General features: G+C 45.9%; 1 protein-coding gene across 1 annotated transcript in view; it reads right to left on the reverse strand.

Annotated features, from left to right (window-relative positions):
- The window catches only part of FRAS1 (Fraser extracellular matrix complex subunit 1), a 1,443,020-nt gene that overhangs the window by 1,308,239 nt on the left and 112,321 nt on the right, over positions 1–22,460 (reverse strand). Inside the window, exon 2 of the mRNA XM_069205798.1 lies at positions 22,289–22,402. Coding sequence (XP_069061899.1) covers positions 22,289–22,402 — 114 coding nt within the window. The remainder of the gene's footprint in view (positions 1–22,288; positions 22,403–22,460) is intronic.

The raw sequence follows: 22,460 nt of genomic DNA on the forward strand, positions 1-22,460 counted from the left end.
GGAGTCTCCTGCAATGTAGGTTTCAAACTGGCACACTTCTACAACCTACACCAAGCTTATCTTTCACCTTAACGGTTGCAAGGTATGTATGGAACTAAGTCCCTCTCTTGCACTAGGTGTGTGGCGGCTGAGTCAGACTTCTTGCAGATACACATGCTTTGCATAGACTAGTAAGCAGTTATCTCCCCAAAAGCGGTGGTTCAGCCTGTAGGAGTTGAAGTTGTTTCAAACAAAGTTCGTAGTACTGCTTGTCCTACTGTGGCTTGTTGTGCTGTTAGCAGTAGTGCTTGGTAAACGTATGAGGCATAGACCACGTGGCTGCCTTACATATTTCAGTCATTGGAATGTTTCCTAGAAAGGCCATGGTAGCACCTTTCTTTCTAGTTGAGTGTGCCCTCGGTGTAATGGGCAGTTCTCTTTTTGCTTTGAGATAACAGGTTTGAATGCATTTGACTATCCATCTAGCAATGCCTTGTTTGGAAATTGGATTTCCTGTATGAGGTTTTCAGAAAGCAACAAATAATTGTTTTGTTTTCCGAATTTGTTTTGTTCTGTCAATGTAGTACATTAACGCTCTTTTGATGTCTAATGTATGTAGTGCTCTCTCAGCTACAGAATCTGGCTGTGGAAAGAACACTGGTTGTTCTACTGTTTGATTCAAGTGGAACGGTGATATGACTTGGTAAAATTTTTGGATTTGTCCATAGAACTACTTTATGCTTGTGTATTTGAAAAAATGGTTCTTGCATGGTAAATGCTTGGATTTCACTGACTCTTCTTAGAGATGTGATGGCAATTAGAAATGCAACTTTCCATGTTAAATATTGCATTTCACATGAGTGCATGGGTTCAAAAGGTGGTCCCATGAGTCGTGTTAAGACAATGTTGAGGTTCCATGAAGGAACTGGTGGTGTTCTTGGTGGTATAATTCTTTTTAGGCCTTCCATAAAGGCTTTTATGACTGGTATCCTAAACAGTGAAGTTGAGTGGGTAATTTGCAGGTAAGCTGAAATTGCGGTAAGATGTATCTTAACAGATGAAAAAGCTAGTTTTGACTTTTGCAAATGTAGCAAGTAGCTTACAATGTCTTTAGCAGATGCGTGTAAGGGTTGAATTTGATTATTAGGACAATAATAAACAAACCTTTTCCACTTATTTGCATAGCAATGTCTAGTGGTTGGTTTTCTAGCTTGTTTTATGACTTCCATACATTCCTGTGTAAGGTCTAAGTGTCCGAACTTTAAGACTTCAGGAGCCAAATTGCTAGATTCAGCGATGCTGGATTGGGGTGTCTGATCTGTTGTTTGTGTTGAGTTAACAGATCTGTTCTGTTTGGTAGTTTGATATGAGGCACTACTGAGAGGTCTAGTAGTGTTGTGTACCAAGGTTGTCGTGCCCAAGTTGGTGCTATGAGTATGAGTTTGAGTTTGTTTTGACTCAACTTGTTTACTAGATATGGAAGGAGAGGGGGAAAAGCGTATGCAAATATTCCTGACCAACTCATCCATAACGCATTGCCCAGAGACTGATCTTGTGAGTATCTGGATGCGAAGGTTTGGCATTTTGTGTTTTCTTTTGTTGCAAACAGGTCAATTTGTGGTGTTACCCAATTTTGGAAGTAAGTGTGTAGTACTTGGGGGTGAATCTCCCATTCGTGGATCTGTTGGTGATCCCGAGAGAGATTGTCTGCTAATTGATTCTGAATCCCTGGAATGAACTGTGCTATTAGGCGAATGTGGTTGTGTATCGCCCAATGCCATATTTTCTGTGTCAGGAGACAACTGTGTTGAGTGTGTTCCTCCTAGTTTGTTTAGGTAATACATGGTTGTCATGTTGTCTGTTTTGACAAGAATGTGTTTGTGGCTTATTATTGGTTGAAATGCTTTTAACGCTAGAAATACTGCCAATAGTTCTAAGTGATTTATGTGAAACTGTTTTTGCTGAGAGCCCCATTGCCCCTGAATGCTGTGTTGATTGAGGTGTGCTCCCCACCCTATCATGGAGGCATCTGTAGTTATTACGTATTGAGGCACTGGGTCTTGAAAAGGCCGCCCTTGATTTAAATTTATATTGTTCCACCATTGAAGCGAGGTGTATGTTTGGCGGTCTATCAACACTAGATCTAGAAGTTGACCCTGTGCCTGTGACCATTGTGATGCTAGGCACTGTTGTAAGGGCCGCATGTGCAATCTTGCATTTGGGACAATGGCTATGCATGAGGACATCATGCCTAGGAGTTTCATTACTATTTTGACTTGTATTCTTTGGTTTGGATACATGACACGTATTACATTGTGAAATGCTTGTACTCTTTGTGGACTTGGAGTGGCAATCGCTTTTGCTGTGTCGATTGTTGCCCCCAAGTATTGCTGTGTCTGACACGGCTGAAGGTGTGACTTTGTGTAGTTGATTGGGAAACCTAGTTTGTGTAGGGTTTCTATGACGTACTTTGTGTGCTGTAAACACCGTTCTAGTGTGTTGGTTTTGATTAACCAATCGTCTAGGTACGGGAACACATGTATTTGCTGCCTTCTGATATGCGTAGCTACTACTGCCAGGCATTTTGTAAAAACTCTTGCCGCAGTTGTTATTCCAAATGGCAACACCTTGAATTGGTAATGTACCCCTTGGAATACAAAATCTTAGGTACTTCCTGTGTGAAGGATGTATTGGTATATGGAAATATGCATCCTTTAGGTCTAGTGTTGTCATGTAGTCTTGTTGTTTGAGGAGTGGGATGACGTCTTGTAAGGTCACCATGTGAAAGTGGTCTGATTTGATGTAGGTATTTAATGTTCTGAGATCTAATATAGGTCTCAGTGTTTTGTCCTTTTTGGGTATGAGAAAGTACAGAGAGTAAACTCCTGTTCCTTTCTGTTGAATTGGTACTAATTCTATTGCTCCTTTTTGTAGCAGTGCCTGGACCTCTAGTCCTAGAAGATCCATGTGTTGTTTTGACATAGTGTGTTTTCGGTGGACCGTTTGGAGGGAATGTGAGAAATTCTATGCAATAACCATGCTGGATAATTGCTAGTACCCAAGTGTCTGTTGTTATCTCCTCCCAATGTTTGTAAAAATTGCTTAGTCTCCCCCCCCCCCCCCCCACAGGTGTTGTGTTGGGGATTTGTGACTTGGAAGTCACTGCTTGTTTTGAGGAGTTTTGGGGCTTTGGAACTTCCCTCTATTCTTTTGGAATTGTCCCCCTCTATATTGTCCCCGAAAACTTCCCCGCTGATATTGACTTTGATAAGTGGGCCTTGTTTGTGAGGTTGTGGGTTCTGTAGCTTGTCCTCGAAACCCCCCTCTAAACTGTGTTTTGCGAAATGTGCCTCTGCTCTGTGGGGAGTAGAATGCACCCATGGCTTTGGCCATATCAGTGTAAGTTTTTCTATAGCAGTGTCCACCTCCGGCCCAAACAACTGCTGTCCATTAAAAGGTATATTCAGCACGGCTTGTTGTATTTCCGGCTTGAATCCTGACGTACGCAACCATGCGTGTCTCCTTATTGTTACTGCAGTATTTACTGTCCTTGCAGCTGTATCTGCTGCATCCATTGCTGACCGTATCGGATTATTTGAGATACTTTGTCCTTCCTCTACCACTGGTTGTGCCCTTTTCTGGAACTCTTTGGGTAAGTGTTCTACAGGGAGTGCAGAATTATTAGGCAAATGAGTATTTGGACCACATCATCCTCTTTATGCATGTTGTCTTACTCCAAGCTGTATAGGCTCGAAAGCCTACTACCAATTAAGCATATTAGGTGATGTGCATCTCTGTAATGAGAAGGGGTGTGGTCTAATGACATCAACACCCTATATCAGGTGTGCATAATTATTAGGCAACTTCCTTTCCTTTGGCAAAATGGGTCAAAAGAAGGACTTGACAGGCTCAGAAAAGTCAAAAATAGTGAGATATCTTGCAGAGGGATGCAGCACTCTTAAAATTGCAAAGCTTCTGAAGCGTGATCATCGAACAATCAAGCGTTTCATTCAAAATAGTCAACAGGGTCGCAAGAAGCGTGTGGAAAAACCAAGGCGCAAAATAACTGCCCATGAACTGAGAAAAGTCAAGCGTGCAGCTGCCACAATGCCACTTGCCACCAGTTTGGCCATATTTCAGAGCTGCAACATCACTGGAGTGCCCAAAAGCACAAGGTGTGCAATACTCAGAGACATGGCCAAGGTAAGAAAGGCTGAAAGACGACCACCACTGAACAAGACACACAAGCTGAAACGTCAAGACTGGGCCAAGAAATATCTCAAGACTGATTTTTCTAAGGTTTTATGGACTGATGAAATGAGAGTGAGTCTTGATGGGCCAGATGGATGGGCCCGTGGCTGGATTGGTAAAGGGCAGAGAGCTCCAGTCCGACTCAGACACAAGCAAGGTGGAGGTGGAGTACTGGTTTGGGCTGGTATCATCAAAGATGAGCTTGTGGAGCCTTTTCGGGTTGAGGATGGAGTCAAGCTCAACTCCCAGTCCTACTGCCAGTTCCTGGAAGACACCTTCTTCAAGCAGTGGTACAGGAAGAAGTCTGCATCCTTCAAGAAAAACATGATTTTCATGCAGGACAATGCTCCATCACACGCGTCCAAGTACTCCACAGCGTGGCTGGCAAGAAAGGGTATAAAAGAAGGAAATCTAATGACATGGCCTCCTTGTTCACCTGATCTGAACCCCATTGAGAACCTGTGGTCCATCATCAAATGTGAGATTTACAAGGAGGGAAAACAGTACACCTCTCTGAACAGTGTCTGGGAGGCTGTGGTTGCTGCTGCACGCAATGTTGATGGTGAACAGATCAAAACACTGACAGAATCCATGGATGGCAGGCTTTTGAGTGTCCTTGCAAAGAAAGGTGGCTATATTGGTCACTGATTTGTTTTTGTTTTGTTTTTGAATGTCAGAAATGTATATTTGTGAATGTTGAGATGTTATATTGGTTTCACTGGTAATAATAAATAATTGAAATGGGTATATATTTGTTTTTTGTTAAGTTGCCTAATAATTATGCACAGTAAGAGTCACCTGCACACACAGATATCCCCCTAACATAGCTAAAAATAAAAACAAACTAAAAACTACTTCCAAAAATATTCAGCTTTGATATTAATGAGTTTTTTGGGTTCATTTAGAACATGGTTGTTCAATAATAAAATTAATCCTCAAAAATACAACTTGCCTAATAATTCTGCACTCCCTGTATGAAATGCTGCATTTCGTCCCAATGAGCCCTATCATATCTTGCCAGAAGTGCTTGTGAGTTGGCAATGCGCCATTTGTTTGCTGCTTGTGCTGCAACCCTTTTCCCTGCAGCGTCAAATTTGAGACTCTCCTTGTCTGGAGGTGGTGCGTCTCCCGAGGTGTGAGAGTTTGCTCTCTTGCAAGCTGCCCCTACTACCACAGAGTCTGGTGTTAATTGCTGCGTGATATACACAGGGTCTGTAGGCGGTGGCTTGTACTTTTCCTCCACCCTTGGAGTTATGGCCCTGCCCTTCACAGGCTCTTGAAACACCTGTTTGGAGTGTTTTAGCATTCCAGGTAGCATAGGTAAGCTCTGGTATTGGCTATGAGTGGAGGATAGTGTATTAAACAAAAAATCATCCTCAATCGGTTCTGAATGCAAGGTGACATTATGAAAAGCCGCTGCCCTTGAGAACACCTGCGTGTAGGATGTACTGTCCTCAGGTGGGGACGGTCTTGCTGGGTAACAGTCTGGGCTGTTATCCGATACTGGCGCATCATAAATGTCCCATGCGTCAGGATCGTCCTGACTCATTGCCGTATGCGTTGGGGATTGCATCAGTGGTGGAGTGGCTACCGGTGATGTGTGCATTGATGGTGGTGGAGATGGTGGCAGAGTTGTCTGTCTTGCCACCTTTGCCTGTGGCTGCTTGTCCTTTTCTTGAAAGGCAAGTCTTTTCATTTCAATTGGGGGAAGAGTGCTTATCTTCCCTGTGTCCTTTTGAATGTGGAGCCTCCTTTGAGTGTAGTCTGGCTCCACTGATTCTAGTTCTTGTCCGAACTTATGTCCTTGCATTTGGGAGGACAATCCCTGTTCCTCTGTGTAGGAACCTGATTTCGGTACCAAGGCTGGATGTTTCGGAATGGAAACCTTTTCGGTAGCCTTTTTTGGCTACGACGACACATTCTTTATTTTCAGCGTCGTGGTCTCTAGGTGCTGACCCATTTCGGTGACGCTGGCTCGGTGCCAAACTTGCTCGGAGCCGCTGTCTCGGGCTCGAGATTGCTGTGTGCCGGTATCTCGACCGGAGTCGGATGACTTCGACACAAGCGTGCCCTTTTTCGGTGCAGATGATCGGTCACCTATTTTACGGGTTAAGCCATGGCCTGTTGGCGGTGGCGTCCCCTGGGCTTTTGTGGTCTTCTCGTGAGTTTTATGTTTCGGCGTCTTACTCACGGTTTTAGGTGTTTCTTCAGGATCGAGCTCGTCCGAGTCCAACTCTTGGATGGAGAAGGTTTCTTCTTCCTCCTCCAAATGCCTTTGTCCTGTCGGCACCAACGCCATTTGCAGTCTTCTCGCTCTTCGGTCTCGTAATGTTTTCCTCGACCGAAACGCTCAACAGGCTTCACAAGTATCGTGTTTGTGTTCTGGAGACAAACAAGTTACAGACCAGGTGCTGATCTGTATACGGATACTTGTTGTGACATTTTGGGCAGAAGCAGAATTGGGTCCGTTCCATCAGCCTTGAAGAGACACGTGGCCGGGCCGACCAGGCCCCGACGGGGGAAATTGAAAAAACCCCAAAGGGCCACCGGAGCTCTTCAAAAGTCGGTGTCGACCTGTAGTAACTAACCCGATATCGAACGCAAACAATACCGTCGAATTTTCCGAGATTCTAACTAACTTTCCGAACCGAAACACGGAGCAAAAAGGAACACGTCTGAACCCGATGGCGGAAAAAAAAACAATCTAAGATGGAGTCGACGCCCATGCGCAATGGAGCCGAAAGGGGAGGAGTCCCTCGATCTCGTGACTCGGAAAAACTTCTTCGAAGGAAACACAACTTGTAACACTCCGAGCCCAACACTAGATGGCGGGATGTGCAAAGCATGTATATCTGCGGCTACAGGCTTCCGGGGAGGTGGGAGGGCGCATGTGAATCTGCAGCGTCTCATGCCACGAACAGATGTACACTGGGTAAGTGACATTTTCCGTTAAATGGCATGTGTAGCTGCAGATACACATGCTGTACATAGACTAGTAAGCAGTTATCTCCCCAAAAGCGGTGGTCTAGTCTGTAGGAGTTGAAGTTGTTTGAAATAATGTTTGTAATACTGCCTGTCCTACTGTGGCTTGTTGTGTTGTTAACACATCCACACAGTAATGTTTAGTGAATGTATGAGGCGTAGACCATGTGGCATCCTTACAGATTTCTGTCATTGGTATATTTCCTAGAAAGGCCATGGTGGTGCCTTTCTTTCTAGTGGAGTGTGCCTTTGGTGTAATAGGCAGTTCTCTCTTTGCTTTAACATAACAGGTTTGAATACACTTAACTATCAATCTGGCAATGCCTTGTTTAGAAATTGGATTCCCTACATGAGGTTTTTGAAAAGCTACAAACAATTGTTTTGTTTTGCGAAATTGTTTGGTTCTATCAATGCAATACATTAGTGCTCTTTTTATGTCTAATGTATGTAATACTCTTTCAGCTACAGAGTCTGGTTGTGGAAAAAAATACTGGGAGTTCCACTGTTTGATTTAAGTGGAACAGTGATATAACTTTTGGTAAAAATTTGGGGTTTGTGCGTAGAACCACTTTATGTTTGTGTATTTGTATAAAGGGTTCCTGTATGGTAAAGGCTTGTATTTCACTTACTCTCCTGAGAGAAGTGATAGCTATTAGAAAGGCTACTTTCAATGTTAAGTATTGCATCTCACAAGAGTGCATGGGTTCAAATGGTGGACCCATGATTCGTGTTAATACAATATTGAGGTTCCACGAAGGAACTGGTGGGGTTCTTGGGGGGAATGATCCTTTTTAGACCCTCCATAAATGCTTTTATGACAGATTCTAAATAATGAGGTTGAATGTGTAGTTTGCAGATAGGCAGAAATTGCTGCGAGATGTATTTTAATGGATGAAATAGCTAACAGACTTTTGCAAGTGTAGTAAGTAGCTTACAATGTTTGTCGTGGACGCGTGTAATGGTTGAATTTGATTATTATGACAATAATAAACAAATCGTTTCCATTTATTTGCGGAGCAATGTCTTGTAGTAGGTTTCCTAACCTGTTTGATGACCTCCATACATTCTTGTGTAAGGTCTAGATGTCCAAATTCTAAGACTTCAGGAGCCAGATTGCTAGATTGAGCGATGCTGGATTCGGGTGTCTGATCTGTTGTCTGTGTTGAGTTAACAGATCTGGTTTGTTTGGTAGCTTGATATGAGGCACTACTGACAGGTCTAGTAGTGCTGTATACCATGGTTGGCGTGCCCAAGTTGGTGCTATTAGTATGAGTTTGAGTTTGTTTTGACTCAATTTGTTTACTAGATACGGAAGGAGTGGGAGAGGGGGAAAAGCGTAAGCAAATATCCCTGACCAACTCATCCATAATGCATTGCCCTTGGAGTGAGGGTGTGGGTACCTGGATGCAAAGTTTTGGCATTTTGCGTTTTCTTTTGTTGCGAATAGGTCTATTTGCGGTGTTCCCCAGTTTTGGAAGTAGGTTTGTAGTATCTGGGGATGAATTTCCCATTCGTGGGTCTGTTGGTGATCTCGACTGAGATTGTCGGCTAACTGGTTCTGAATTCCTGGTATGTAATTGCGCTATTAGGCGAATATGATTGTGAATCGCCCAATGCCAAATCCTTTGTGCTAAGAGACAACTGTGATGAGTGTGTCCCTCCCTGTTTGTTTAGGTAATACATTGTTGTCATGTTGTCTGTTTTGACAAGAATGTGTTTGTGGGCTATTAGTGGTTCAAATGCTTTTAATGCTAGAAACACTGCTAGTAGTTCTAGTTGATTTATATGAAGTTGTTATTGCTGAGTGTCCCGTTGTCCCTGGATGCTGTGTTGGTTGAGGTGTGCTCCCCAACCTACCATGGAAGCATATGTTGTGATCACGTATTGAGGCACTGGGTCTTGGAAGGGCCGCCCTTGGTTTAAATTGATAAGATTCCACCATTGAAGCGAGAAGTGTGTCTGGCGGTCTATCAACACTAGATCCTGAAGTTGACCCTGTGCTTGTGTCCTTTGTGTCGCTAGGCACTGTTGTAAGGGCTGCATGTGTAATCTTGCGTTTGGGACAATGGCTATGCATGAAGACATCATGCCTAGAAGTTTCATTACAAACCTCACTTGATATTGTTGGTTTGGGTGCATGCTTTGTATTACGTTTTGGAATGCTTGTACCCTTTGTGGACTTGGAATGGCAATCCCTTTTTTGTGTTGATTGTCGCTCCTAAGTATTGGTGTATTTGACACAGTTGTAAGTGTGATTTTAGGTAGTTTATTGAGAACCCTAGTTTGTGACGGGTTTCTAGGACGTATTTTGTGTGTTGAAGACACGGTTTCTGAATGTTGGTTTTTATTAACCAATCGTCTAGATACGGGAATACGTTTATGTGCTGCCTTCTGATATGTGCTGCTACTACTGCAAGGCATTTTGTAAATACCCTTGGTGCTGTTGTTATCCCGAATGGTAACACTTTGAATTGGTAATGTACTCCTTGGATTACAAACCTTAAGTATTTCCTGTGTGAAGGATGTATGGGTATATGGAAGTACGCATCCTTGCGATCTAATGTTGACATGTAGTCTTGTTTGAGCAAGGGGATTACGTCTTGAAGTGTTACCATGTGAAAGTGATCTGATTTGATGAATAGATTTAGTGTTCTGAGATCTAAGATGGGTCTCAGAGTTTTGTCCTTTATGGGTATTAGAAAATACAGGGAATAAACACCTGTTCCTTTCTGATGGTTGGGTACCAGTTCTATTGCGTCTTTTTGCAACAACGCTTGGACTTCTAGTTGTAATAGATCAAAGTGCTGTTTGGACATGTGTGTTCTTGGAGGCACATTTGGTGGTAATTGTAGGAATTCTATGCAATAACCATGTTGGATAATGGCTAGGACCCACAAGTCTGTAGTTATTTCTTCCCAATTTTTGTAATAATCTGCGAGTCTCCCCCCCACTGGTGTTATGTGTTGGGGATTTGTGACATTGAAGTCACTGTTTAGTTTGTGGGGTCTTTGCGTTTTGGAATTTCCCTCTGGTTTTAGGGAACTGTCCACCTCTATATTGTCCCCGAAAGCCTCCTCTTTGATACCTGCCCTGGTATGTGTGGCCCAAACAACTGTTGTCCATTAAAAGGCATATTAAGCACAGCCTGTTGAATCTCTGGCTTAAATCCGGCGGTGCGGAGCCATGCGTGTCTCCGAATAGTGACCGCTGTGTTCACAGTTCTGGCGGCTGTGTCCGCTGCGTCCACTGCCGATCGTATCTGGTTGTTGGAGATACTTTGGCCCTCCTCCACCACTTGCTGTGCACGCTTTTGAAACTCCTTGGGTAGATGTTCAATAAAATGCTGCATTTCATCCCAATGAGCCCTGTCATATCTTGGCAATAAAGTCTGTGAATTGGCAATGCGCCATTGATTGGCTGCCTGTGCTGCAACTCTTTCCCCCGCTGCATCAAACTTTCGACTTTGTCGGTGGTGGTGCATCCCCAGAAGTCTGCGAGTTTGCCCTTTTGCGTGCTGCGCCTACTACCACTGAGTCAGGTGTTAGTTGTTACGTGATGTACACAGGGTCCGTAGGGGGAGGCTTGTACTTTTTTTCCACCCTAGGTGTAATAGCTCTGCATTTGACGGGGTCTTGAAACACTTGTTTTGCGTGTTTTAACATCCCTGGTAACATCGGCAGACTCTGGTACTGGCTGTGTGTTGACGACAAAGTATTAAATAAAAAGTCATCCTCAATAGGTTCAGCATGCTACATTGTGAAAAGTAGCTGCTCTGGACACCACCGGCATTTAAGCAGTACTATCTTCAGGTGGTGACGGTCTTGCCGGGTAGCAGCCTGGACTATTGTCAGATACTGGTGCATCATATAGATCTCATGCATCTGGGTCATCCCTGTGTGCGTTGGAGATTGCATCATGGGGGTGTTGCAATTGGTGACAGTTGCAGTGAGTGCTGTGGCGAAAAACGTGGTGGAGTTTTTTTCTTTCGCCACCTTTGCTTTTGGCTGTTTATCTGTTTCTTGGAAAGCAAGTTTCCTTTTCATTTTAAATCGGAGGAAGAGTTCTTATTTTCCCTGAGTCTTTCTGAATATGGAGCCTTCTTTGGGTATAGTCTGGCTCTCCCAGCTCCAATTCTTGTCCAAATTTATGGCCTGGAAGTTGTGATGACAGGCCTGGTTCTTCAGAATAGGAGCTCTGTTTCGGCTCCGATGCTGGGTGTTTTGGCACTGAAACTTTTTCCGCAGTCTTTTTCGGCTCCGAAGCCACCTGTTTCGGGGTGCCAATTTCTCGGTGCCAACTTTGGTCAGAGCCAGTATCTCGGTGCCGAGTATACTCTGTGCCGGTATCTCGACCGAGTCGGATGTCTTCGACCTGTGTGTCCCCTTTTTCGGTGTCGATGGTTGGTCACCGTGTTTACGGGTTAAGCCATGGCCTGCCGGCGGTGGCGTCACCTGGGCTTTCATTATCTTGGTGTGAGTTTTGGCCGGGGCAGTTTTACTCACGGTTTTCGCCGGCTGCTCACTTTCAGCCTCATCCGAATCCGGAATGGAGTACGTCTCCTCCTCTTCGACATCGTGTTGTCCTGACGGAGTCGACGCCATTTGAAGCCTTCGAGCTCTCCGGTTCCGTAGCGTCTTTTTCGGCCGAAATGCCCGGCAGGCCTCGCAGGTATCCTCTTTGTGTTCGGGGGACAAACACAAATTACAGACCAAATGCTGGTCTGTGTAAGGATACTTATTGTGGCATTCGGGGCAGAAGCGGAATGGGGTCCGTTCCATTAGCCTTGAAGACGCATGCGGTTGAGCCGACCAGGTCTCGCCGGAGAATGGAAGCCCCGAAGGGCTAACGGAGCGCTTCTTTTATTCAGTGTCGATCTGCTATAACTAACCCGATACCGAACACAAACAATACCGTCGAGTTTTCCGAGATTTAACTAACTTTCCGAACCGAAACACAGAGCGAAGAGGAAGACGTCTGAACCCGATGGCGGAAAGAAAACAATCTAAGATGGAGTCGACGCCCATGCGCAATGGAGCCGAAATGGGAGGAGTCCCTCGATCTCGTGACTCGAAAAGACTTCTTCGAAGAAAAACAACTTGTAACACAACTTGTAACACTCCGAGCCCAACACTAGATGGCGGGATATGTACAGCATGTGTATCTGCAGCTACATATGCCATTGAACGGAAAATGTCACATACCCAGTGTACATCTGTTTGTGGCATGTAGTGCTGCAGATTCACATGCACCCTCCCTCCTCCCTGGAAGCCTGTAGTTGTTGGTGTTTTTTCTTATTTCTACATATGTATATGCACTTTTTTTGCATCAACATCTACTTTTACTTACTATTTTTATACAACATATATTCTTACACTCTCACTCTTTCCTACACCTTTTTGCGGGAAAACAATCTAACAATGGAGTAGATTCTTCTGCGCAGTATGACCGAGAGGAGGAGTCACGCGATCCTGTGACTCCGAAACTACTACTTCGAGGAAAAACAACTTGTAACACTCCGAGCCCAACACTAGCTGTCGGAAGCAATGCATAGCATGTGAATCTGAAGCACTACATGCCACGGACAGATGTACACTGGGTAAGTGACATTTTCCGTTCAATGGCATATGTAGCTGCAGATACACATGCTATGCATAGACTACAAAGCAGTTATTCTACCCATAAATTGCGGTGGCTAGCCTGTAGGAGTTGGAGTTGTTTGAAATAATGTTTTCAAGACAGCTTGACCAACATTGGCCTGTTGCTTGGCCTGTTACACAGTAATGCTTAGTAAATGTGTGTGGTGTAGGCTATGTGGCAGCTTTACTTATAACTGCCACTGGTATGTTTCCTAAAATGCCACAGATGCACCTTTTTCCTAGTGGAATGCGCTTTAATTGTGATTAGAAGTTGGCTTTTTGCCTTAATGTAACATGTTTGAATACATTTAATAATCCATCAAGCTAATCCTTGTTTAGAGATAGGATTACCTTTATGTGGTTGCTGAAAGGCAACAAAAAGTTGTTTAGTGTTCCTGAATTCTTTTGTTCCATCCGCATAATACATTAGAGCTCTTTTAAGATCAAGAGTGTGAAGGGCTCTTTCTGTCCTCACTGTTTGGTTTATGTGACACGAGGATACAACCTTTAGCAGAAATTTTGGATTAGTTCTAAGTACGACTTTATGTTTGTGTACTTGGAAAAAAGGTTCCTCAAGAGTGAATGCTAGTATTTCACAAACTCTTCTTAATAAAGTAATCGCTACTAGGAAAGCAACTTTCCATGTTAAAAACTGAATCTCACAGGAATGTATGGGTTTAAAACGTGGGCCCATTTGTCTTGTGAGAAATGACCGCCCCTTCATTAAATTGCTGAGATTCCACCATTGAAGGGACCTGTGTGTTTGGCCGTCTAACAGCACTAGATCTTGCAATTGACCATGTGCTTGAGACCATTGCTGTGAGAGGCACTGTTGCAGTGTTCTCATGTGGTACTACTGCTATGCAGGATGCCATCATCCCCAATAGTTTCATGATGAATCTACCAGTGTATTATTTGGCTGCATTTGCTGTGTGAGACTTTGGAACGTTTGTATCGTTTATGCATTTGGATAGGCTAAGGCTTTTTGAGTATTGAGAATAGCACCTAGGTAAGGTTGTACTTGGGCTGGCTGAAGATGGGAATTTTGGTAGTTGAAAGTGAACCCTGATGTATGTAGGGTTTCTATTGTGTATCGAGTGTCCTGCTGACATTGTATAAAATTGCTTTATTTTATTAGCCAATTGTCTAGATAAGTAAAAACATGTATGTGTTGTCTTCTTAGGTAAGCTCCTACTACTGCTAGACATTTTGTGAATACTCTTGGAGCTGCGGTTATGACGAATGACAAAACTTTGAATTGGTAATGTTTTCCTGCTATCACAAACCTTCAGTATTTTCTGTGAGCTGGACGGATGGGTATATGGAAATACGCAACTTTTAGATCCAATGCAGTCATGTAATCTTGTTTTTGTAGTAGTGGAATGACGTCCTGCAGAGTTACCATGTGAAAGTGTTCTGACAGGATATATAGATTTAGTGGTCTTAGATCTAGAATGGGTCTGAGAGTGCCATCCTTTTTGGGAATGAGGAAGTATAGTGAGTATACACCATTCCTTGTTGAGAATGTGAGACTAATTTTATTGCCGGTTTTAGTAGTAGCGACTGTACTTCTTGTTGTAATATCACAGGTTGTCCCCAGAACACAATGTTCTAACGTGGAGGGATGTTTGGAGGGGTAGAAATTCATTCTAGGCAATAACCATTGTGGATAATTGAAGCTACACATTGGTCTGTGGTGATATTCTGCCAATGGGAGTAGAACTGCTGCAGTCTGCCCCCCACAGGAGATGTGTGGGGTTGTGGCATGCTTAATTAGTCACTATTTTGAAGGGGTAGATAATTTGCCTCTGGCTCTAAAGTGTTTGCCTCTATAAGAACCTCTAAATCCCCCTCTCTGGTACTGCTGCTGTTGCCCTTGTTTAGACTGGGAGGTAGAAGCCTCTGAATTGTGGCTTGAATTCACCATTGGTTAGCTGCTTGTGTAGCTACACTCTTGCCAGCAGCATCGAATTTCCTACACTCTTTGTCAAGGGGAGGGGCATCCCCCGACAACTGACTATTGGCCCTTTTTCCAGCAGCACTCATAACCACCGAGTCTGGAGGTACTTGGTGGGTAATGTAAGCAGGGTCTGTAGGTGCAGGCTTATATTTTTTGCCGATGCGTGGTCTTAAAACCGTAGCTTTGACTGGCTCACTGAATATCTCATCCACATGATTTTATCATGCCAGGTAACACTGGGAGGCACTGGTATTGTGGGTGTGTGGAGGATAAGGTATTAAAAAGGGAATCCTCTTCCAAAAGCTCACTGTGCATAAGTACTCTGTGGTACGCAGCTGCCCTAGAAATAACCTGCGTGTATGCAGTAGTGTCTTCTGGTGGGGAAGGTTTGGAAAGATATGTCTGGGTCATTAGCATAGGATCTGGATCACACAGAACTCAAGGATCAACTGTATCACCAAGATAATATGTCTGTGAATGAGTTGGTGAAGGCAAAGGTCGTGGGCTAGTGGGTGGTAGTGAAAAAGAAAGTTGTGGTGAATGAGGGGGAGAAGTATGGATAGGTAATGGCTTCTCCTTCAGTTTGAAAATTTTTGATGGTGGTGGAGCAGTATCTAAATGTTCCTGAAAAGCCAGATTTCTCTTAGTCTGTAGAGGAGGTGCAGTAATTATTCTGCCAGTCTCTTTATGGATATGGATCCTTGACTGTCTCTCATCCATGACTTCAAGAATGGGTTGAATCTCTGTGTCCTCAGGAACATAATCAGATGGTTTCAATGATTTAGAGGACTATTCGTCATATGATTTAGAGCTCTGCTTAAGATGGCTCGAAAGTCCTTGTTCTTCAGAATAAGAAGGCTTTATCGGCTCCAAAGACGACCGTTTTTTCAGGCCTGAAAACACAGCCGGTTGCTTCGGCTCGGAGGCAGGACGTCGAGCCTTCGACTCCTTAGAGTGTGGATGCCAGCTCGCTTCGGAAGTTGAGCTTTTGGTGGACTTGCTTGACACCGGCATTGATGGAGGTGTGGCCTGTTTTTGGGCGCCTGTAGGAAAGTACCATCTTGCCTCGCATGTTACCCCCATAATTCACTGTTTATTTGTTGTTTTAGTCCTTGTGTCACTGGGACCCTGCCAGGCAGGGCCCCATTACTCATAGTATGTGCCCTGTATGTGTTCCCTGTGTGGTGCCTAACTGTCTCACTGAGGCTCTGCTAACCAGAACCTCAGTGGTTATGCTCGCTCTGCTTTCTAAAATGTCACTAACAGGCTAGTGACTAAATTTACCAATTCACATTGGCATACTGGTACACCCATATAATTCCCTTGTATATGGTACCCAGGGTATTGGGGTCCCAGGAGATCCCTATGGGCTGCAGCATTTCTTTGCCACCAGTAGGGAGCTCTGACAATTCTTACACAGGCCTGCCACTGCAGCCTGCGTGAAATAACGTCCACGTTATTTCACAGCCATTTAGCACTGCACTTAAGTAACTTATAAGTCACCTATATGTCTAACCTTCACTTAGTGAAGGTTGTTTGCCAAGTTACTTAGTGTGTGGGCACCCTGGCACTAGCCAAGGTGCCCCCACATCTTTCAGGGCAAATTCCCTGGACATTGTGAGTGCGGGGACACCATTACACACGTGCACTATACATAGGTCACTACCTATGTATAGCATCACAATGGTAACTCCGAACATGGCCATGTAACATGTCTAAGATCATGGAATTGTCACCCCAATACCACTCTGGTATTGGGCGGACAATTCTGTGATACCCCAGGTCTCTAGCACAGAACCCGGGTACTGCCAAACTGCCTTTTTAGGGTTTCCACTGCAGCTGCTGCTGCCAACCCCTCGGACAGGTTTCTGCCCCACTGGAATCCAGGCAGCTCTGGCCCAGGAAGGCAGAACAAAGGATTTCCTCCAAGAGAGGTTGTTACACCCCCTCCCTTTGGAAATAGGTGTGAAGGGCTGGGGGAGGAGTAGCCTCCCCCAGCCTATGGAAATGCTTTGATGGGCACGGATGGTGCCCATCTCTGCATAAACCAGTCTACACCGGTTCAGGGATCCCCCCAGCCCTGCTCTGGCACGAAACTGGACAAAGGAAAGGGGAGTGACCACTCCCCTGACCAGTACCTCCCAGGGGAGGTGCCCAGAGCTCCTCCAGCGTGTGAGAAAGTAGCCTCTTTCTAGCCTTGTTACCCCCACTTTTGGCCTGTTTGTGAGTATATGTCAGGGTGTTTTCACCGTCTCACTGGGATCCTGCAAGCCAGGGCCCAGTGCTCATAAGTGTGTGGTCTATATGTATGTGTTCCCTGTGTGATGCCCAACTGTCTCACTGAGGCTCTGCTAACCAGAACCTCAGTGGTTATGCTCTCTCTGCTTTCCAAATTGTCACTAATAGGCTAGTGACCAATTCCACCAATTCACATTGGCATACTGGAACACCCTTACAAATCCCTAGTAAATGGTACTGAGGTACCCAGGGTATTGGGGTTCCAGGAGATCCCTATGGGCTGCAGAATTTCTTTTGCCACCCATAGGGAGCTCTGACAATTCTTACACAGGCCTGCCAATGCAGCCTGCGTGAAATAACGTCCACGTTATTTCACAGCCATTCACCACTGCACTTAAGTAACTTATAAGTCACCTATATGTCGAACCTTCACCTGGTGAAGGTTGGGTGCAAAGTTACTTAGCGTGTGGGCAACCTGGCACTAGCCAAGGTGCCCCCACATTGTTCAGGGCAAATTCCCCGGACTTTGTGACTGCGGGGACACCATTACACGTGTGCACTAACTCCGAACATGGCCATGTGACATGTCTAAGATCATGAAATTGTCACCCCAATGCCAAAGACAATTCCATGATCCCCTGGGTCTCTACCACAGAACCCGGGTACTGCCAAACTGCCTTTCCGGGGTCTCCACTGCAGCTGCTGACAACCCCTCAGACAGGTTTCTGCCCCCCCTGCGTTCCAGGCAGCCCTGGCCCAGGAAGGTAGAACAAAGGACACCCTCACCCTCTCTCTTTGGAAATAGGTGTGAAGGCTGGGGAGGAGTAGCCTCCCCCAGCCTCTGGAAATGCTTTGATGGGCACAGATGCTGCCCATCTCTGCATAAGCCAGTCTACACCGGTTTAGGGATTTCCCCCAGTCCTGCTCTGGCGCGAAACTGGACAAAGGAAAGGGGAGTGACCACTCCCCTGACCTGCACCTCCCCTGGGAGGTGCCCAGAGCTCCTCCAGTGTGCCCCAGACCTCTGCCATCTTGGAAACAGAGGTGTTGCTGGCACACTGGACTGCTCTGAGTGGCCAGTGCCATCAGGTGACAGACTCCTGATAGGCTCTTACCCTTCTTACTAGCCTATCCTCCTTCCTAGGTAGCCAAACCTCCTTTTCTGGCTATTTAGGGTCTCTGCTTTGGGGAATTCTTCAGATACCCAATGCAAGAGCTCACCAGAGTTCCTCTGCATCTCCCGCTTCACCTTCTGCCCAAGGATCGACCGCTGACAGCTCAGGACGCCTGCAAAACCGCAACAAAGTAGCAAAGACGACTACTGCAACCTTGTATCACTTCATCCTGCCGGCTTTCTCGCCTGTTTCATGGTGGTGCATGCTCTGGGGGGTAGCCTGCCTCCTTCTTGCACCAGGAGCTCTGAAGAAATCTTCTGTGGGTCGACGGAATCTTCCCCCTGCAACCGCAGGCAACAAAAGACTACATCACCGGTCCTCTGGGTCCCCTCTCAGCACGACGAGCGTGGTCCCTGGAACTCAGCAACTCTGTCCATGTGACTCCCACAGTCCAGTGACTCTTCAGTCCAAGTTTGGTGGAGGTAAGTCCTTGCCACCCCACGCTAGACTGCATTGCTGGGTACCGCGTGATGTGCAGCTGCTCCGGCTCCTGTGCACTCTTCCAGGATTTCCTTTGTGCACAGCCAAGCCTGGGTCCCCGACACTCTACCCTGCAGTGCACAACCTTCCGAGTTGTCCTCCGGCGTCGTGGGACTCTTTTTTCTGACTTCGGGTGGACTCCAGTTCACTCCTCTTCTAAGTGCCTGATCCTGTACTTCTGCGGGTGCTGCCTGCTTCTGTGAGGGCTCCCTGACTTGCTGGGCACCCCCTCTGTCTCCTCATCCAAGTGGCGACATCCTGGTCCCTCCTGGGCCACAGCAGCATCCAAAAAACCCTAACCACGACCCATGCAGCTAGCAAGGCTTGTTTGCGGTCTTTCTGCGTGGGAACACCTCTGCAAGCTTCTTTACGACGTGGGACATCCATCCTCCAAAGGGGAAGTTTCTAGTCCTCTTCGTTCTTGCAAAACACCAAGCTTCTTCCATCCGGTGACAGCTTCTTTGCACCCTCAGCTGGCATTTCCTGGGCTCCTGCCCACTCTCGACACTGTCGCGACTCTTGGACTTGGTCCCCTTGTCTTACAGGAACTCAGGTCCGGAAATCCACTGTTGTTGCTTTGCTGGTGTTGGTTTTCCCTTCAGAATCCCCCTATCACGACTTCTGTGCTCTCTGGGGGTAGTAGGTGCACTTTACACCTACCTTACAGGGCCTTGGGTGGGCTATTTTTCTAACCCTCACTGTTTTCTTACAGTTCCAGCGACCCTCTACAAGCTCACATAGGTTTGGGGTCCATTTGTGGTTTGCATTCCACTTTTGGAGTATATGGTTTGTGTTGCCCCTATACCTATGTGCTCCTATTGCAATCTTTTTTAACTTTACACTGCTTTCATTACTTCCTTTTGCTATTACTGCATATTTTTGGAAGACGGATGTCCCACGTTGCGATGAAGCTTGCAGAGGTGTTCCCACACAGAAAGACAGAAAACAAGCTGTGCTAGCTGCAAGGGTCGCAGTTAGGGTTTTTGGGTGCTGCTGTGGCACAGGAGGGACCAGGATGTCACCACTTGGAGGAGGAGACAGAGGGGGCGCCCAGCAACTCAGGGGGCCCTCACAGAGGCAGGCAGCACCCGCAAAAGTACCCGAACAGGCACTTGGAAGGAAAGTGATCCTGAGTCCACGCGAAGTCACAAAAGGGAGCCCCACAACGCCGGAGGACAACTCAGAAGGTTGTGCACTGCAGGATAGAGTGTCGGGGACACAGGCTTGGCTGGGCACGAAGGAAATCCTGGAAGAGTGCACAGGAGCCGGAGTAGCTGCAAATCACGCGGTACCCAGCAATGCAGTTTAGCGTGGGGAGGCAAGGACTTACCTCCACCAAACTTGGACTGAAGAGTCATTGGACTGTGGGAGTCACTTGGACAGAGTTGCTGTGTTCCAGGTACCACGCTCGTCAGGATGAGAGGGGACCCAGGGGACCGGTGATGCAGTCTTTTGGTGCCTGTGTTAGCAGGGGGAAAATTCTGTTGACCCATGGGAGATTTCTTCGGAGCTTCTGGTGCAGGGTGAGGGCAGGCTACCCCAGAGCATGCACCACCTGGAAACAGTCGAGAAAGCCGTCAGAATTAGGCACTACAATGTTGCTGGTAGTAGTCTTGCTACTTTGTTGCGGTTTTGCAGGCGTCCTGGAGCAGTCAGCGGTCGATCCTTTGGTAGAAGGTGAAGAGGGAGATTCCCCAAAGCAGAGACCCTAAATGGCCAGAAAAGGAGGTTTGGCTACCAAGGAAGGAGGATTGGCTACCAAGAGAGGTAAGAGCCTATCAGAAGGAGCCTCTGATAACACCTGCTGGCACTGGCCACTCAGAGCAGTCCAGTGTGCCACAAACACCTCTGTTTCAAGATTGCAGAGGTCTGGGACACACTGGAGGAGCTCTGGGAACCTCCCCTGGGAGGTGCAGGTCAGGGGAGTGGTCACTCCCCTTTCCTTTGTCCAGTTTCGCGCCAGAGCAGGGCTGGGGGGGATCCCTAAACGGTGTAGACTGGCTTATGCAGAGATGGGCACCATCTGTGCCCATCAAAGCATTTCCAGAGGCTGGGGGAGGCTACTCCTCCCCAGCCCTGACACCTATTTCCAAAGGGAGAGGGTGTTACACCCTCTCTCAGAGGAAATCCTTTGTTCTGCCTTCCTGGGCCAGGGTTGCCTGGACCCCAGGAGAGCAGAAACCTGTCTGAGGGGTTGGCAGCAGCAGCAGTGGAGACCCCGGAAAGGCAGTTTGGCAGTACCCGGGTTCTGTGCTAGAGACCCGGGGGATCATGGAATTTTCCCCCCAATGCCAGAATGGCATTGGGGTGACAATTCCATGATCTTAGACATGTTACATGGCCATGTTCGGAGTTACTATTGTGACGATGTACATAGGTAGTGACCTATGTACAGTGCACGCGTGTAATGGTGTCCCCGCACTCAAAGTCCGGGGAATTGGCCCTGAACAATGTGGGGGCACCTTGGCTAGTGCCAGGGTGCCCACACACTAAGTAACCTTGCACCCAACCTTCACCAGGTGAAGGTTAGACATATAGGTGACTTATAAGTTACTTAAGTGCAGTGTAAAATGGCTGTGAAATAACGTGGACGTTATTTCACTCAGGCTGCAGTGGCAGGCCTGTGTAAGAATTGTCAGAGCTCCCTATGGGTGGCAAAAGAAATGCTGCAGCCCATAGGGATCTCCTGGAACCCCAATACCCTGGGTACCTCAGTACCATATACTAGGGAATTATATGGGTGTACCAGTATGCCAATGTGAATTGGTAAATTTAGTCACTAGCCTGTTAGTGACAAATTTGGAAAGTAGAGAGAGCATAACCACTGAGGTTCTGGTTAGCAGCGCCTCAGTGAGACAGTTAGGCCTCACACAGGGAACACATACAGGGCACATACTTCTGAGCATTGGGGCCCTGCCTGGCAGGGTCCCAGTGACACAGACTAAAACAACATATATACAGTGAAATATGGGGTAACATGCCAGGCAAGATGGTACTTTCCTACAAAGGGGACCGATCTAGATACTAGAAATATTAACATTACCTTTCTATGTTAACGAACGAGTTACTGGTCTCCAGGACGAGAACTCCACTTAAAAGGAAAAAACTGCAACAAGGACGATAGGCAAGAGAGTAATGATTCTCTGTTTAGCTGACAGAGCCTATTCATCAACACAGCTCACTCGATAAGAACAAATAAACTAAAATAACCATACAAACATATCCTTTTGTTTAGCTCTCTGATTCTACTTTTTTTTTTTTAAATCAGCTTTTTATCAGTAGCTCTCTCTTTCTACAAGTCATTCCCTAATTAATTACATTAGGCTTGAAGTTCTTTGAATGCAATATGGCGCCAGAGATCTGATGGTGGAATGCATCCAAATTTGATTACAGGGTTTCTAATTTACAGGCTTTATTATAACAAACTATAAATCAAACCATAAGAGTGAAAAAAATTTATCCTTGAAAAAAAACAAATAAAACTGTACAAAATATAGATCTAGCCGACAGTCCCCTGTGCAAAGGTAAGACCTGTTTAACATACAAAAAGTCAAACATTTTGCCTCGATGTGCATAATAAATGTTACCATCCCATCCATGTGCTCCAGCCACTGCAGGCCAAGGTTGGTTATGATTCTTGGGGTCCCATTATCAACAGGCAGTATATTCACCTTGAACCTCTGAGGCACCGAGGTCACAATCTATGAACAGAGAACAAAGGTTTAGTGAGTTGTACTCTAAATGTAAAATATATTAGGC

The sequence above is a fragment of the Pleurodeles waltl genome, chromosome 1_2 (assembly GCF_031143425.1).
Source record: "Pleurodeles waltl isolate 20211129_DDA chromosome 1_2, aPleWal1.hap1.20221129, whole genome shotgun sequence".
Lineage (NCBI taxonomy): Eukaryota > Metazoa > Chordata > Amphibia > Caudata > Salamandridae > Pleurodeles > Pleurodeles waltl.